The following is a 17042-nucleotide window of genomic DNA, read 5'->3' on the forward strand; positions in this document are numbered from 1 at the left end:
TCTCTCTCTCTCTCTCTCTACCAAAATATAACATAAGCTGTGTTTTCCATTTGATTTATCAGTTGTTGTGCATGTTGTGTTTTTGTTTTGTTTGATGAACTTTGTTATATTGTGGATGCAATGCACTTTAATACAATTTTGGACTCGGCACTCTGCACTCTCTTGACTTTTTTTTTGTTTTTTAAGTGCCCTGAACTGATGTCCCCTTAGGGTGAGCTTTTCCCTATATTCTCATGTTAAAACAACTGTATGTCAACATTTTAAAGCTGATATTTAAAAAATTTCCAGGGGTCCAGATATTTGTCACCTTTTTCACCCCGATGAGTTTGCATCCTTGTTAAGCATTTCTAAGTCTTACACATTTTTTGTCAATTGCATCTGTTTTCACAGCTAAAGTAAAAGAAATGTTTGTGGTTTGTGGGGGAACAGGGCCTACCTGTGCATCCGAGGGCACCAATAGGATGGACTCCATCAGCCGAAGGACACGGGGGCTGGGGGCTGATGGGACTTGTAGGGTTGGGAGAGAGTGCAGACAAGTGGGGCTGACCAACATGGGTTGTGTCAGGGGGAGTTTCCTGTGGTTACTTGTTAATTTTGTATAGTTGAATTGTATTGGGTTGTACCTATATTTACATTTATTCATTTAGCAGACGCTTTTATCCAAAGCAACTTACATAGGCTACAGTTCTTTACAATGTTATCCATTTATACAGCTGGATATTTACTGAGGCAATTGTGGGTTAAGTACCTTGCCCAAGGGTACAGCAGCAGTGTCCCAGCGGGGATCGAACCGGCAACCTTTCGGTTACGAGTCCTGCTCCTTAACCACTATGCTACACTGCCGCCTATGAAACATTTTAAATGTGGTAGGGTGATGTCAGTCTGCCAGTAGCTGTTGGGTTATGGCTTTTGTTGAGTTGATTGATTTATTTTATTCTGCTTAGTTTAGTCCAAGATGGCTGATTGCCTTTATAGGAGTAAGGTTCAGTCAGTAGGGGAGATGCTGGCAAAGAGTGTAGTGGGCTTGAGAGCCGCAGTGTAATTGATGTGTTCTCTTTTTGCCTGCTTAGGCAATTATTGTTTACATTTTGTTTGTGTTTTTCTTTTTTGTTCTTCACTGTTAGTTTATTATTATTTTTTGTTAATTTCACTGGTCACAGGCTTGTGAGAAATAAACCACCATCACCTCATCATCAAACCTTTTGACCTCATCAGTTTATTTTTCCATCGCCTCTCAGCCATTCCACTACATGGAGATACATACTCAGAGATTAGGCTTTTTGTGATTGCTTGAGACCCCTTTCACAAGACCCCATGCTCTGGCTCATTCTATACAGTCGTATCACTTACCAGCAGGGACAAAATGTGGGGCCCTCAGCCTGTGGATGAGGCATTCGTATGGGTGTGTGACCCTTAGCAAAACATAAGGGGTGTTGCTAGCAACTGGGGAATAGCTTGCCATATGGAAAAGACTGCCAAAACAGAAAAATTACAAAAGATTGGATGAAGTGCATCCCACTCCATTTTGAAAGTGACTGCCTGACTGACAGAACAGAACTTGCTTGCTAGCACGGAGCACGTTTTACAACAAAGAGTGACCATGGTAGCCATATCATACCAAAATATCATACTCGATGCAGTAAAGAATTGATTTATTTTTGAGTCAAAATGTGCATGTTCAATTAAAAGAGGCTCAGAACAGTGTAACAGCATTATGTTAACATCTTAATGTTGGTGTGATCAAACTCTCTGAGCATTTGTATTTCTTTCTGCTCATGCTGCTGCTCATGTTTCTGGATGTTTGGAAAGGATCTTTGCCGTAAATGCAGGATGGGTAATGTAGATTGTATATATTTGTCTTGGAAGTAAGCTTTAAATGGGGGGAGAAGTCTGCCATGTTTCTGGGAAGACAGGTTTGACATGCATAGCCTAAAGAAGCTTTATCTGCAAGATTAATTCACTGTCAAATAATCTGCAATGTTGATTCTCAATCCCCTCCAGATTGTACCAACCCCCTTGGATGTGTGGCTCCGCTCTTTTCCTCCTTTCCTCTCCTAACCTCTGAAGATGCACCCCGGGACGGTGTTGCTAATCCCTGCCATTGGTCGGAGAGTGGGGCTGTGGATTCAAATGGCAGGCAGGCGGCAGTTGGTTATCGCAGCCTCAGAGTGTGTGGGGGCAGGGCAGGCTGGCGTGTGTGATACCAGAACACTTGGAGAGTTTAGAACAGGACATGTCGTATCATTCATATGCAGATGATGCACAACTGTTCATTTCTTTTCCTCCCATATCAGTATGTCTCACTGACATCTTGGGGTGGATGAACAAGCAACAGTTCAAACTGAACATTGACAAGACTGAGAAAGTCCCATCATACATGTCTCCTCCGAGGAACTTATCAATTTGTGTTGATAATGCAAAGGTAATGGCAATCACAGCTGCCAAAAATCTAGGGGTAACCTTGGACAGCAGTCTATCCTTCAAAGAGCATATTGCAGCCACAGCCAGGATCTGCAGATTCCTTTTATTCAATATTAGGAAGATCAGACCATACTTCCACAGCCAGCCCTGATTTGGTGCCCTAGGCAAGATTTTAGCTGGTGCCCCTTGCATCACAGCCAGTTCCACCACCACGGTTAATTGTGGCACTTTAAACTATTCTTTATGGTCAGAACATGACAAACAGTGGTTTTAAACTATTCTTTATGGTCAGAACATGACAAACACTTGCCAAACTGTGGAACATTTCACAAATCTGAGGTAGAACATTCAAAACAATTATAATGATAAGATCTGTTTTCAACATCAAAATATGCATGAGTAAAATTAAGTAAAATCCTTTTTCAGTCCTTTTTCCTGAACAAAATAAATATCTTAATAGAAAAATTTAGTGCTTTAGTGTGATACAGCACACATGTAAGATGGCTCAGGCAAAGTTTTTAAAAGTGTTTTAAAGGATAATGTCAATAAATAAAACAATAAACAGACAAATAAATCTTAATTCTGGTCAGCATGCCAAACCCTTTGTACAGACGGGTTGAAACATTTTGGAAGTGTTTTAGCTGACAATGTAAACAAAATAAATAGACAAAAGAAAAATCTCAACTGTGGTCAGTATCTTCTGTACAAGTTTTAAACAAGCAAAGGCATTATTCTACAGGTTACAGGCAAGAAAGACAAGTCTGTCTGCAGTCGCAGGTTTTAAAGCTGCTCTGTGACAGCTGATAAGCTTCCTGAATCCCTCATTTTCGACAGTGCTAATGGGAAGCATGTCTTTTGCCATGCAATATGCAGTTGCATTTGTCGCAAGGCACGGTGCTGGAAAATGCTGATATGATCGTTTGCTGCTAGGTTATCGCACTGGGTACTGGCCTGGTGCTTGTCGAGGGTCCACTAGCAACATACGTTTGGGACTGTAATTTCTTACTTTCTGCATATTCTAACGGGTGATATGGTTTCAACTGATGAAACAGGTTTGTGGTGTTGCCTGTCTTGCCTGTCTCATGTGATGGCACATGTCTTCGGCACAGTTTGCAGTGCACACTGCTCTGTTTTTTGTCGGGTTGTAAATAGCCAAAATATCTCCAAACTACTGAAGCTGAGTGACCTTTCTTGTCAACAATGTCTTTGTCCTTCGAGCTGGTCATGGACACTGCTTTTTCTTCGGTGTTGCTCATTTCGCTTATTTTGCTTATTCCGCTCCAACTACAAGCCTGTCAGCCACTGCGTCTGTAAACAATACCACGTGCTGGCCTGAATTTATACCTCTCACCGTGCAACCTAACTTGCGCAATGCATACGTCTATTCCTACGACATTATTGGCAGTTCATGATTCATTTCTGTGCATGCTGTCTAAGCATGGAAATTAATTATATCGTACATTTGTTATGTTTCTATCAAGGAAAATTATATCATGATAATTGTTGTTATCCTTTTATCGCCCAGCCCTACGTTACAACTATTAATTACAAAAGGGGATGGAAAAGGAAAAACATTTTAATTGACTATTATAAGCAGGGCTAATGTTGGCCAACTAGGCTAAGATGTCAATAAAAGTGTAGCCTATGCCTGGTTTCTTGAGGCAGACAGTTTATGGTTCATGCAGCACTCTTAAAAGAAAAAGTGTTTTCTCAAAATTATGAATAGTCTTTCCAACTTTCCCTAATGAATTTAAGGTGGGAGTAACTGTTAACTGTAGTTATTTATTAAATTAGCGAACGTTCCTATCATCCAAAGTAAGCTAGTAACACTCTGCTCCAACTACTATGCAATGGATAAACTAATCATTCATCACATTACCTCTGTCTGCTTCCCGTTTTTCCTCCTCCTCTTCTTTTTCTTCCCTGGGCACCACAGGGCTTTAGTCTTTTTGACATGATATATCAATTTGAATTAGACTACTGATGTTAGTCATAGCACGTTTCACGGTCAGTGTCACTCACTAGTTTGGATAACTTGCCCATCCCCCACAATCAGGTAAATCTAACTAAGGAGGGGGTTGGGGGGGTAATGCTGCGGGCAATCCAGAAAATAGGTTATGTAGTTCCGTTGTTGTGGCCTTTATTGTATTATTTTGAAATAATAGTTTTAAAATAGTATTAGTAAAAAATTGTAAAAGCTAAACATTTTGAACGTTTTTTTCTTCCCTCATTTGGGGCGCCCCTATGGATGGATGGCGCCCCTAGCATTCACCTATACCACCTATGCCAAGGGCCAGCCCTGCATACTTCTCAGAATACACAGCTCAAGTTGTGATCCAGGCTTTTATCCTGTCACATCTGGACTACTGCATCTTGCTGCTTGTTTGCCTCCCGGCATATGCCATCCGACCACTGCAGCTTAACCAGAATGCAGCACCCCGGTTGACGTTCAACCTCCCCAAGCAGGCCCATGTGACACCTCTCTTTGAGTCCCTCCACTGGCTACCGGATGCAGCAAGGATCAAGTTCAAGACCTTGTTACTAACCTGTAAGTGACTTAATGGATTCAATACATACAGGACATGATCAAGGCCATGGGCCAGTAAGAGCGCTGCACTCTGTTACATTGGGTCACCTCTGTGTCCCGAAATACAACGGCAGCATCTCTTGGACCTGCCTCTTCTCAGTACTGGCTCCACGCTGGCAGAATGAGCTTCCTGCTGAGATTCGTACAACAGACTCCCTGGGTGCCTTCAAGAGAAAGCTGAAAACTTATCTACCTTCCTCTCTATCTATCCTATTTATCCCTATTTCCTATTAAAAAAACACTCTACACTAGTTTAGCACTTAACTCAGTATCTTACTGACCTCTTGTAATACTTCTCTAAGTACTCTTAGCATGGTGATGCACTTATTTGGAAGTCACTCTGGGTATGAGCATCTGCTAAATGATGTAATGTAATGTGTCATAGAGATGCCGTCAGCCGCTTCACGAGGCCGATCCCCTCTGTGTTGTCTGTGGAAGGTCCCTGTGGCAGCCTCACTGCAGCGCAGGGGCTTTCTGCAGAGGATGTTTTCACATTACCCCTATTCTGGAGAGCATGCAGCATTTGGAATGTTGTGTGCACAGTGAGGGTCACAGGCTTTACCAGCGCACTGGGATCCCTTTTGGGTGCATGGTGGAGCAATTGGCAGCTGTGGAGTGAGGCCAAACTGTGCCTGAGGCAGATTAGAGCACGCACAAATGAACAAATAAACAATGTAGCAATAATACAGTATGAACTGCCATGTGGTTCAGTCTTATCTTATGTAAGAGATACTATATTTTCAGCTTTAGAGGAAAAGTAATCATAGTCTGGGTAAACAGTCCAGTGCAGGCTTCACTGAGAAGTCTAATCTTGTTAGGCACATGAGCAAACGTCTGTGCTAGTGCCTAACAACATAATACGATAATTAGTGGCCCAGCAAATCCGTTCGCCATAACAAAACCGCCTTTGATTATTTCTGCTTTGACCTTCTCCTTGTGTATCGGCATGTTCATGGTAACAGACACCTCGCCTTTCTCATTGGAAGGTCAGCCAAGCCATTCATTGAGAAAGAGTTTGATTCCATCTACCAGAAGCCGGTATGCATTTGCAGGTTAGATGAAATTGGAGCTAGCTAAGCAATCGAAAGCAATCCAAATTTCTGACGTGAGCAGTTTGAGTTGAGTGGCTTGTTTATGTCTCCGAGTGGCCAGGTCTTTTGGTAGGTTGCCACGCTGGCTCTGTGGTGGGCCCCACTGTACCAGTAAGAGAGGAGCCATGGCTCTATTTTAGGCCTGCATGTTTATTTTTGCCACAGCCACTGCAGTTCCTCACCACCACCACCAGCTGGTTGGCTGCACACTCCAGAGCACATATTTCATGAGGGGAACGTGCAGTGGCAGCCAGCAGCTGTGGGGAAAAATTTGAGGCACGTTGGTGGGGGAGGGGGGCTTAGATCGCCCCCTGTGTCACTGCTGATAACAGAGGCCTCTGCTTTTTGAGACAAGGGCCCAGCATGCTTTTCTTCTAATCTGCCATTTGTCCGTCCTGGCTGTTTGTGCCTTTGTGCTTTCAGAGTTGAAATCCCCGTGTTTTTTTTTTGCTGCAAGGGGATTTTCTGAAAATTCAAGAAGGTTTTTACACATGCAGATCTTTCCACAGAGGAGACCAAAGCGAGCTGACTCACAGGAAGCTACTGGGGGCCATGAGCGCTCACTCCTTTTAGTTGTCCCTGCTTCCACTTTTCTGTAGATAGCTGTGCTGTCACTCAGACAGTCACAAGGCACCTATTTGCAGGAGTTAGCCCTTAGAGTCAGCTCGAAGTGGCAGAGGGGGCCTGAGACCATAGTGTGACCTCAGTCCCAATTTGCTTGGCTGCTCTGTACCACAAACAACCAATCCAGCAGTGACATTAATCATAAAACATGTACATATGTGTGTAGATCCTTAAATTTAGGCTGGAAAGATAAGAACCCTCGTAAGATGACAGTAGGGGACAGCACAAAAAATGGCTGTTAGTCAGTGCTTGTCTCTGCCTTCGTCTCTTTGTAGACTGCACTTGTGCATAACAGTACAGTCACAGTGCAGTGCAGTGTTGTTTCAAGTAAGGGGCTGCTTCGCTGTGCAAATGCTGAGAGTATGTGCTTCCTTAGACTCCATTTTCCTCTCTGGTCAATCAGCTCTGGCAGGGGAGGATGGAAATGAATCTCTTCCCCTTAGCCAATGAAAATTAGGATTGAGAGGCCAGGTGTCAAATATTCCATTATGGTTGTGAAATGAACCACTTGGCTCCTTTATTAAGCCCACTTCACTTTATTGACTAAGTATTTCAATGTGATTCTACTGTTCCATGTAAAGGTCCTTGCTGAGCGATGTGGCATTGCCCTGATGGGCCTGTCTGGTGTGGGAAACCTGCTGCTCTGGCAGTTTCAGGCGTGACAGAGTGTAATGTTGTGTCCTTGTCAGTTCAGTTTTTCTCGTTCGTTTGGCAGGCTCTCCGAACTGCGCTTTCTGCTGTCATCCTTGCTTCATACACCTGGTGACTTTTTAAAAAATGACTCAGAATGAACTAACAACTGTCTGTAAAATGGATTTCTCTGAGCAGAGGTAGTGAGTCTTTATTATACGTAGTTTTGGCCAGGCTGACACTTAGTTGACATGAGAGCAGATACCTTCATGGTGTACTACCTGGACTGCATCTGTGTCCCTAGTATCAGGGAGTGTCAGAGCTGGCCGTGTAGTGAAATAAAGTGGCAACAAGCATGGTCCTCTGGGAGAAGGCTGTAGTTTGGAGTTCCTGGCTGCCCTGTCCCACTGCTGCTCTGCCCTTCTGGCTGAAGGCCATTTTACTGTTGATGGTTTTCTAATGGTTTTCTTTAATGTCTGGTTGGCATGTCAGCTTTTTCACCAAGTTGCTCCAGTCACATGTCCTTCTCTCTCTCTCCCTCCTCTCCTGCAGAGGCAGGGGAAGGATGTCACACACTTCATTTGTTCCAGCAGGCTTTGCTTCTTTTTTGTACGTTTTGTTCCTCTTTTGATGTCATGATGTTTTATGCATAGAATGTTTAGCTGTCTTTGAAAGAAGCATTTGCAGTTTCTTTCACATTGAACAGAGACAAGCAGTTTTCGGTGGTTTACCCACACATCCTTAGCTGTGATCTTCAGCTTGGTTTTTATACAGCTCTGCTCTTGCTCTTTTGTACCACGATGCCCATGAAATGGTGGGTTGTTGTGGAATGTGCTGTGTGTGTGTGTGTGTGCGTGCGCGTGCGCGTGTGTGTGTTTGTGCGCTTTTGTGCACTTTGCACAGGTGTGTCAGGTTGAGGACAAGAAGTGCCAGCTGAAGATTCCAGAAAGTCTGAGAAGGCCCCCAGCTGCACACACTTGGCTGCACACTTAACTTAGGAGAGCGATTGTGCCTCTGTCCCTCCAGTCACTGCAGTTGCATTTTGTTTGTAGGTCATTTCTGTTATGCTTTGATAATAATTTTTTATTTCAGGAGGAAGAAACAACAATCTGACTAATCAGTTATTTTCAGCTGTGAAAATTGTTGCTCTTGTTCTCGTCAGTATCTTCTAGAAGAACAGGTTCTAGTTGAGTCTGTGTCACAAATTAGTGATTCACATTTTTGTGTGTGTGTGTGAATCTTCTGTCTTTAATCATTCCAAATGTTTGATTGGCTGTGGAAGTCTCAGTACCAGCAGTAATCTGAATTTGTAGTGAGACATGTTTAGTAACCTTGTTTGTACTTCTTTTGCAGGTTTTAAATGAAGAATGTGACCAAAACTGGTATAAGGCGGAGCTCAATGGGAAGGATGGCTTCATTCCTAAGAACTATATTGAGATGAAAGCTCACCCGTGAGTATGGCCCCACACTGCACTATGTTAGACAATCCCCACATTTCACTTTGATAGTTAGGGCCAGCAGTCACAAATATGAAGGTAGTGCTTGGAGAGTGAGGTTTCATGAACCCCATAATGGTTGGAAGCACGTGTGTCAACCACCAGCTCCGAAAAACCAATGGATAGGTTGGGTTCTCCATAGTTGAACCAAACATGATTTTTGGTTCATATATTACTGAAGGCGTTGTTCTGAGGGGGTGAGATGCCTCTATACTACAAATTACAATCACCATATTTGGTGAATTTTTTGACACCCCCAAGAAAAATTTGTGGAGCTGTGCACCGATGTGCTGGCTTTGGCTCTGCTCAGAGTTGACCTGTGCATCTGAGAATGGAACTGCTATTGTAGGGACAATGCCTACCATTAGAGGGGGGGTACCACTTACATGTAAGGAATATCCTTACATGAGGTACCAATTATGTTGGTGATACTTAAAGTAAACACATGGAGGCACCATACAGAATATGGCGTCTACCATAGTGGTTAAAATAAAATGTCAGTCTCAATTTTGTTTTATATATCAGTTGCATACAATTTACAATTTACAAAGTATTAATTTGGAATTTCAATTAATAATTAAATTGATAATCATAATCGAAATTACCACATCAATAGTTAATCTTAATCAAATCACAATATTATCTATTTAGCCAACTAAACAAATGATGATTCAACTAAGAGGTGAAGGTATTTAGAATTCTGATCAGCAGAAGGTGGCGATTAATATTCCACGTGTAACATTACAACAGACAACCTTGGAAAAATGATGCATTTATTGAAATTTAACATCAAAGTAGTAATACACAAATCAATACATTTATGTACAATAAATGAAACTGTGTATGTATTTACGCTTATATGCAGGTTTGAGCGAATGTCTTGCGCTAGTGTGTGTGAGCGTCATAGGGTGTGTGTTCCTTTGTTCTGAGTCGTGCGTGTGTTGCGTGCGCGTATGTGCGCGTGCTCGCTGAACACACATGTTCAAAGAGAACAAAGGTGCATGTGTTAGCGAACATTATGTCTGTCTGGTACAGAATATGTTTGGGCGATTGATAACTCCGGCATTATTCTGTGCAGATTAAAAGAAGGTACCGGGGATCAGCAAGAGGATACACATGCAAAGACCTTATGTCTCTGTGTGGTATCTTAACTAACACTGCGCGGTGAATAGTGTGTGGCAAATCAGCTAAGATCAATAAAACATAGCTGCTACATTCCTCGTAATGATCTGAATCACACGCAGGCACAAACATTCATAAATGTAGCTAATAGTCAGTTGTTTAGCAATGCAATGTCCTATGCCCAGAGTTTAATAGCCTGCTGTAGCTCCTGAAATGAGGTCCAAATCTTTCAGTTCCGTGGGGGGTTTTGCTGGCAGTTCCATTGTCGGGGAGCCAGGGCTGGTCTTGTTCGGTCCAGATTGGTTCAAGTGCTGATGAGGGTTTCTTTCTGGCTGGGAAACACGTTGAGGTGGATCTGGTTGCACCTTTGTCTCCGGCTGGTAACAAGTTCGCACTGCTCTGATCACTGGCGCTGAAACTCAACTCGACTTGCTTGGAAAATCAAAGCCAGGACAGGGCCATCTGCTCAGCTGTCTGTCTCCCGTCCGCATGGTGCGGCCTTCAGGGGACGAGAGGGATACGTCCATCTTCTTCAGACGTTTGAAGCAAGAAGCAAGAGAGTAAGAAAGGATACGTCCCTCTTCTTCAGACGTACAGAGCAAGAGGCAAGAGAGCAAGAGGGATAACAAAGGAGTGCAGCTGGTTTTTACTAGCATCGCTGAAGGGGGGCATCTCCTGTTTACTGTGGCTGTCCTTGGTTGGGTGAGAGGTCATGAAACTGCTACATCACTTCCTGTGAGATCGCGTTTCACATTAAAAGCGGTTTATGTATTACTATCCGTAAAAGTTGAACAAATAAAATGAACAAATCTATCTGTGGATGGCACTGTACCTCCACTATCATTATGACAGCAAACAGACTCCTGCTGCTGCCGGCCTTTACACAGCCATTTGTAAAGCTGTGTGGGTACACATTTGTGTGTCTCCATTGTTTTAACAGCCCAAAAGGTGAAAACCTCCTCAATCAAAGCAAGTGTGGGCTGTGTGGACGAGGTCACCTGTCAGGCCCTGTCAGCTTCTCACCATGCCAGTCATCCTCTCGCTTTATTTGTGCATGTCTGTAGTTTACTCACAAAATAGCCCTGCTAGGGAGAGGACAGCTGTCTGTCTCACCAGGTCCTGCGGGGGTGTCGGCTGAAAAACCGCTCTTAGATTTGGGTCTAGCAGATAGGTACATTGAAGCTTGGAGGCTGGAAGTATGAAAATGTTGGCGTTTTCATATTCTTCATGTGGTGCACATGAATGACACTCAAAAAGCTGAACGCTGTTACTCTCCCCTAACTGTTCCATGGTGTGTTACACTTTTGGAAAAGCTGTGACTTAGAGTGCGTCTTTGCATCAGAACAGAATGGAGACCTGAGAGATAGTCCCAATGGCCTTCTTTATAGGGCTGAAACTATTACTGTGCTTCATTCTCTTTTCAAACTCTTATCAGAAACTGAAGTGACTCAGTCATAAATTGTTTGTTTTTTATTATTCAAACAAATTCACATTGCCTGCTGTATCTTGCACATGCACATTTCCTGGCATAAGAGCATTCAAAGTGTTGTGAATTCCATAAATGTTGGTTGTTGCAATAATCAGATTATTATTGAATAGAATATTGGACTTTATTAGAATATTAGATTTATGTAGTGGGCTGAGATTGCTGTTGCCTTGGTTTTCCTCCTGTTTTTGGACGTTTATTTGCGATAAGCTTGGTTTCTTCATGTTCTCACTCCCCAAGTATGAACAAGAATTTGTCTTCACTTGAGTCAAATGGAATCTGCTTTCTCTAGATCGGTTGCCTCTAACCTCCTGCCTCTCTCTGCTGCCTCTAACCTCCTGCCTCTCTCTGCTCTTCGTTACCTCCTGCCTCTGCTTGTGCCCTGCATATATTAAGGGCTCTCAGGCCATTTCACTGAAATGTGTGGACATTAGCAGAGTGGGTGGGTGCAGCGACAGCTTTTAGACTCAAATATTGACCCTGTAGGAGCTCATCAGCAGATGGATGTAGTGTCCCGGATTACGGAGGCCTGTCCTGTCCCAAGGCTGCCACGGACAGGGAGTAGCCAGAGTGGCAGCTCTTATCTGGGAATGGATGGAAGTGCGGCTGTTCCCCAGGCAGAGCACTCCAGACATACTTCCTCACACTCCGCCAGTCTCACCCACATCAAAAGGGTAGAGAGAGGTGACAAAATGCAGCACTCTCATGAATGGGGCCTGGGGCGGAGGGACTCTTCACCCCCTCCACCACACACCACAGCTGCTGCTCAGCACACCCTTCCCAGCATGCTCAAGCGCTGGCTGTCTCGGTCTTTATATGGGTTTATTCTTGCTGTAAGATGTTCAGCTCAGTCTTGCTTAACACCTTTTTTGACTAGTCTGTCTTGAAACCATGGTGTGTGGCAACATTGAACACAAAAGGAATGAATGCAGGCATACAATTCTAGTGCATGTTGATTGTATGTAATTGAACAGTATAGTTTGCAGTGTACACATACAGTTACAAAGTTCAGGCAGGACAGCCAGCACACAGAGACCAGGGCAGCCCCCCTACACTCACAGAGAGACCAGGACATTCTCACACACAACGGGGGACCTGCTAAAGCACTGTCCTACTATCTACAGAAGTGCATCCTCAGCTGAGATGGAACTGTGATTCAGGAAGAGAAAAGCCTCGTGTGTTGTGCCAGGTTTGGCTATATTGTTTCTGACATGTTTCTGCCGTGTGGTGGTAGGTGGTTCTTTGGGAAGATCCCGCGAGCGAAGGCAGAAGAGATGCTGAACAAACAGAGACATGATGGAGCCTTCCTGATCCGAGAGAGTGAGAGCGCACCAGGGGACTTCTCTCTATCCGTCAAGTAGGTGGCACTTGTACATGCCCACACACATACATACATATACACACATACTCGCATACATATATTCATGCACACACAAAGCCATCTATATACCTGCACACACATCAAACGTGCACACAGTCAAAATATAGACAAAACATGATAGGCACATACAAGACAAGCATACACACTCACTTGCAAGAAGTCACACATACTCACAGTAACCTGCCTCCTCAGTTCTCCAAAGTCACCATGAGTAGTTAGCCACATTCTAGGGCGGCTGGAATGCTGCTTTCTGTTCTGTAAAGCTTGGGTGCAATTAGTGGTGCGCGTGAGAGATCGGAGGTGCTCGGCTGAGGTTTTTTTTTTTAATTATTATTTTTTCTCCTTTTGCTGCGTTTGCGTAATTGGCCTCCACTCTGTCCCCAGGTTTGGAAACGACGTCCAGCACTTCAAGGTCCTGCGCGACGGAGCAGGGAAGTACTTCCTGTGGGTGGTCAAGTTCAACTCACTCAATGAGCTGGTGGATTACCACCGCTCCACTTCCGTGTCACGAAACCAGCAAATATTCTTGAGGGACATCGAACAGGTTCCTCAGGTGAGGCTCCTTCTAGTGGCAGGACAGATTGTCCAGAGCCGCTTACATTTTTACATGTTATCTGTTGATAAACCGGGATATTTAATGAGTGCAAGTAGTTTGCCCAAGGGTACAACAGCTGGGCATCAAACCCACAACCTCGTGGTTCCTTCCCATTGTAGCACACTATGCAGCAGAAACCCCTGGGGTCCTGCAGGGTGTCCTTAATGTCTGTCTGTCTGTGTCCCCCACAGCACCCCACCTATGTCCAGGCGCTGTTCGACTTTGACCCTCAGGAGGACGGTGAGCTGGGCTTCCGCCGTGGTGACTTCATCCAGGTTCTGGACAACTCCGACCCAAACTGGTGGAAAGGAGCATGCCACGGCCAGACGGGCATGTTCCCGCGCAACTATGTCACGCCTGTCAACCGGAACATCTAACCCGCCATGAAAATGCCTCCCAAACACCATCATCCCAACCCCTCCCTCAGCCCCCGCAACCCGCAGAGACCTGGAAGGAGATGGAGAGGAAGAGCATGGAGTGGGGGTAGGGGCGGGGGCTCCAGAGCAAAGCCCACCTTCATACTGAGAACGTTGTGGTCACACTGGAACTGTCAGTGGAAAAACCCAGAGAAACAAAGCGTAGTGCTCCAGATCCCCCATCACTGCTGCTTCTGCCTCTGCCCAGTCCTATCTGTGCTCTCCACGCATGGTCTACTCACAAATTCCTAATGCTCTATTTAAAACAAAAATCTGGAAAAAATGTAAAGTACTAAAAAAAACAAACTATGCTAACTGCAGCAGGTCTCCAAGTGGGAGACCAATGGAAGCCTTGGGCTGTATGGAGAAATCACATATAGAAATTCCAATTTTAAGAGTGTGTGGGTATGTGTGTACACACACGCACGCACACACGTATATGTATATGTATGTATGTGTTTGTCAGTTTTACCTCGCTTCCTTATGAGCAGGTGTTTTGTTTTCCATAGTGTAAATGATGTTATGGTTGTTGTAAGTCAGGGTAAGACTTAGTTGCTCTGGGTCCTGTTGAATAGTCCCTTTAATCGTTGGGGGTGTCTGAGTGCTCTCCGATAGGAGGAAATAATTAAGGCACAGAAATTCCATTTTAAGCATCCTTTTTGGTCTAGCTAAAGGAAACCAATGAAATGCTAATGTGGAGCTAATGGGCAGGAAAATGTGGAGGGCAAACTGCTGCGTGGGTTGTGATGTATGAAAGCATATGATAATTGAGCCGCCATTTAGCCAGTGGCTTCACCGCAGGTATTTTGCCCTGAGATCATGAATGTAGCTGTCTTAAGCCAACTGGATGTTCACACGAGGGAGACACAGTCACAGAGCTCAACAGACCACTGCAAAGCATTTCAAAGACAAGCTGAATTTCTTTGCTTAATACTCTTTACAGCTGTGTTTCACACACAAATGCATACAGATACACATGCACACTGTACAGATACATGCACACATGTGTGTGCAGACACCATGATTGATTGGGTAATGGAGTAAGGTCATTGCCAGCAAGTGGCCAGCCTGGAACAGTCGACCTGTCTGATGATCATTTGTGTTTGGTCTTGCGCTGAGCAGCCGAGCACTTTTCCCTCCCTTCCTGGTTCTGTTGGTGTTTTTGTTCCCCTCCTCTCTGGATAGTGCCTTTGTCCCTCTCGCCATTGGACAGCCCTGCATGGTGTGGAAATGCCCATACTATCCCAGCACCCCCTGCATCTGGCCTTCTCTCTGCTATTATCAACAAGGAGGCCCTTTTATTCAAACGCTTTGTCTGTCTGTGCTTGTCTTCTTTTCCTAATGATACTCAGTGTTGATTTTATTTTTTTTCCACTCTTTCAGTTTTGTGTTCGTTTTGTTTCATTTTCAATCAATAAAAAAGAAATTTATGAAAAAAATGAAGTGTTTTAAAGTGTAAAGGGTTGCCGTGGTTTTGCTAAATGTTTCAGAGGCCAAATCTGTGTTTTTATTCAAAGGGTTATGTGAAGTATTGAGCCAACTGAGATCTTTACTGAAAGTGTTGCAATGCTGATGTTTTAGTATCTGAATGTATGAGGGGCTCCAGTGCTGACAGGCTGTCTCCAGTGGTGACTGACTGCAAGCATGCCGTTTGCTCCTGCTAGCTTCTTACTTCCCAGTATCCCCTGCTGTGCTGACACAGGTGGCTGCATCACCACTGTGATCTCCACTATTGTCCTCCACCGCCTCTCCGAGGGCATCCCCCAGTGTAGCCAATGCCTTAGCTCTTGCTTTGCGCCCTTGGAGCGTGGCCCACCTGTGCAAACCCTTCATTTGGACGATATTCTGAATAAAGACATATGGGACAAAATGCTGCTCCATCACGTTTTAGTTTTCAGTCCTTCTCCCCTAGTTTGGTGTGTGTGATGTGATGGTGGGAATTGGAACCATTAAAGTGACCTGTTTGAGACACCCAGCAAATACTATCAGGAGTGAGTGGAGCTGATATCTTACACCAAAATGCAAATCTAGAGATGAGAGGGGTGCTGACAGTATTTGCAAGGGTGGGGCCAGGAAACCAGAGCCATGATTGACAGGTGGCATGTATCCAATGAGGGAAGAATGGGAGGGTGGCACATCTTTGTGAAAACCACGGAACAACATTGGGCTACCCCAAAGACCTGGGGCAGTGAGGAGGATTGCACAAATCTGAGCCCAGTGGAAAATATCTGAAAAGTTACCCAAAAAATACTGTATTGGGTGTGCCCAGAGGTTTGCACACATGCTCAGTCCTGCCTGGACATATGGGCTGTAATTAGGTGAATGCTGTTGGAGAGAACATGGCATGGAGAAGTCTGCAGCCTGTGCCCATATTTGTTGTGGCCTTGGACTTGTGGCAACAAACTGCACACACATCTGTGTAGCACACTCAGTAGCTACACCAGATTTGAGCAAATTTATACAAAGCTGACAATATATTGAAGGAAGTATTCCGCTTCAGCTGTAACCATACTTTCACACCGGGAGCGGCAAGAGCGTCAAAGCGACCGGAAGTCATTGATTTTTTATGTGAGCCAGCGTCTCTCTCGGCAGCGAGCAGCGGCATGACCATTGGCGGCGCGTCTTGGGCGGTGTGGGTGTCAGAATAAAGTTGAAGTTTGGGCAACATTATGGTAATGAGCTATGATGCGGTTTGACAGCAACCAACTGGAATTGGCTGTGCTCCGCTCTAGAGAATTCTACAGAACACAACCGTGTAAACTTTTGTTCCCACCAAACATTAGTTCCCAAGCACAATGGAGGAGAGGTTGATAATTGCCATTGCAGGTTTTCCCATTATTTACTTGAATGTAGGCTACACACAAATTAAGGTTAATGTTAATTAAAGACCAAGGTTAGTAAACATGTCCTATAAACTGCATGTTGAAATTTGACTTCACACTTAGCATCAACACAAAAGTCACACCACACAAATCACTTTTAATTAGTTTATTTCATTACCAAACGGGTAATTATAATTGTTCATTTCTTTCCTTCATCGATCGATTTCTTACCTTCACATTTAAAAGATCTAATGAGGTTAACTTATACCCTACTTGTGGTCAGTCAGCACAAAGATACTAAAGAGCCCCTTTAAATAACGTCTTCAAGACCAAGCATTCCGAACGAACTTGTAGCCATCTACATCAGAGCG

At 44.2% G+C, this 17042-nt stretch overlaps 1 protein-coding gene across 4 annotated transcripts in view; it reads left to right on the top strand.

The window, feature by feature from the left end:
* Nucleotides 1-15220, top strand: part of LOC118794205 (growth factor receptor-bound protein 2) — a 71773-nt gene extending 56553 nt beyond the window's left edge. For all 4 annotated transcript variants that reach the window (XM_036552407.1, XM_036552410.1, XM_036552408.1 and 1 more), the window contains 4 exons: nucleotides 8707-8804; nucleotides 12692-12814; nucleotides 13223-13391; nucleotides 13625-15220. In XM_036552407.1, the coding sequence (XP_036408300.1) occupies nucleotides 8707-8804; nucleotides 12692-12814; nucleotides 13223-13391; nucleotides 13625-13810 (576 nt within the window). In that variant the 3' untranslated portion in view covers nucleotides 13811-15220. The remainder of the gene's footprint in view (nucleotides 1-8706; nucleotides 8805-12691; nucleotides 12815-13222; nucleotides 13392-13624) is intronic.
* The last annotated feature ends 1822 nt before the right edge of the window (nucleotides 15221-17042 follow it).

The sequence above is a fragment of the Megalops cyprinoides genome, chromosome 19 (assembly GCF_013368585.1).
Source record: "Megalops cyprinoides isolate fMegCyp1 chromosome 19, fMegCyp1.pri, whole genome shotgun sequence".
In the NCBI taxonomy this organism is placed as follows: Eukaryota; Metazoa; Chordata; class Actinopteri; order Elopiformes; family Megalopidae; genus Megalops; species Megalops cyprinoides.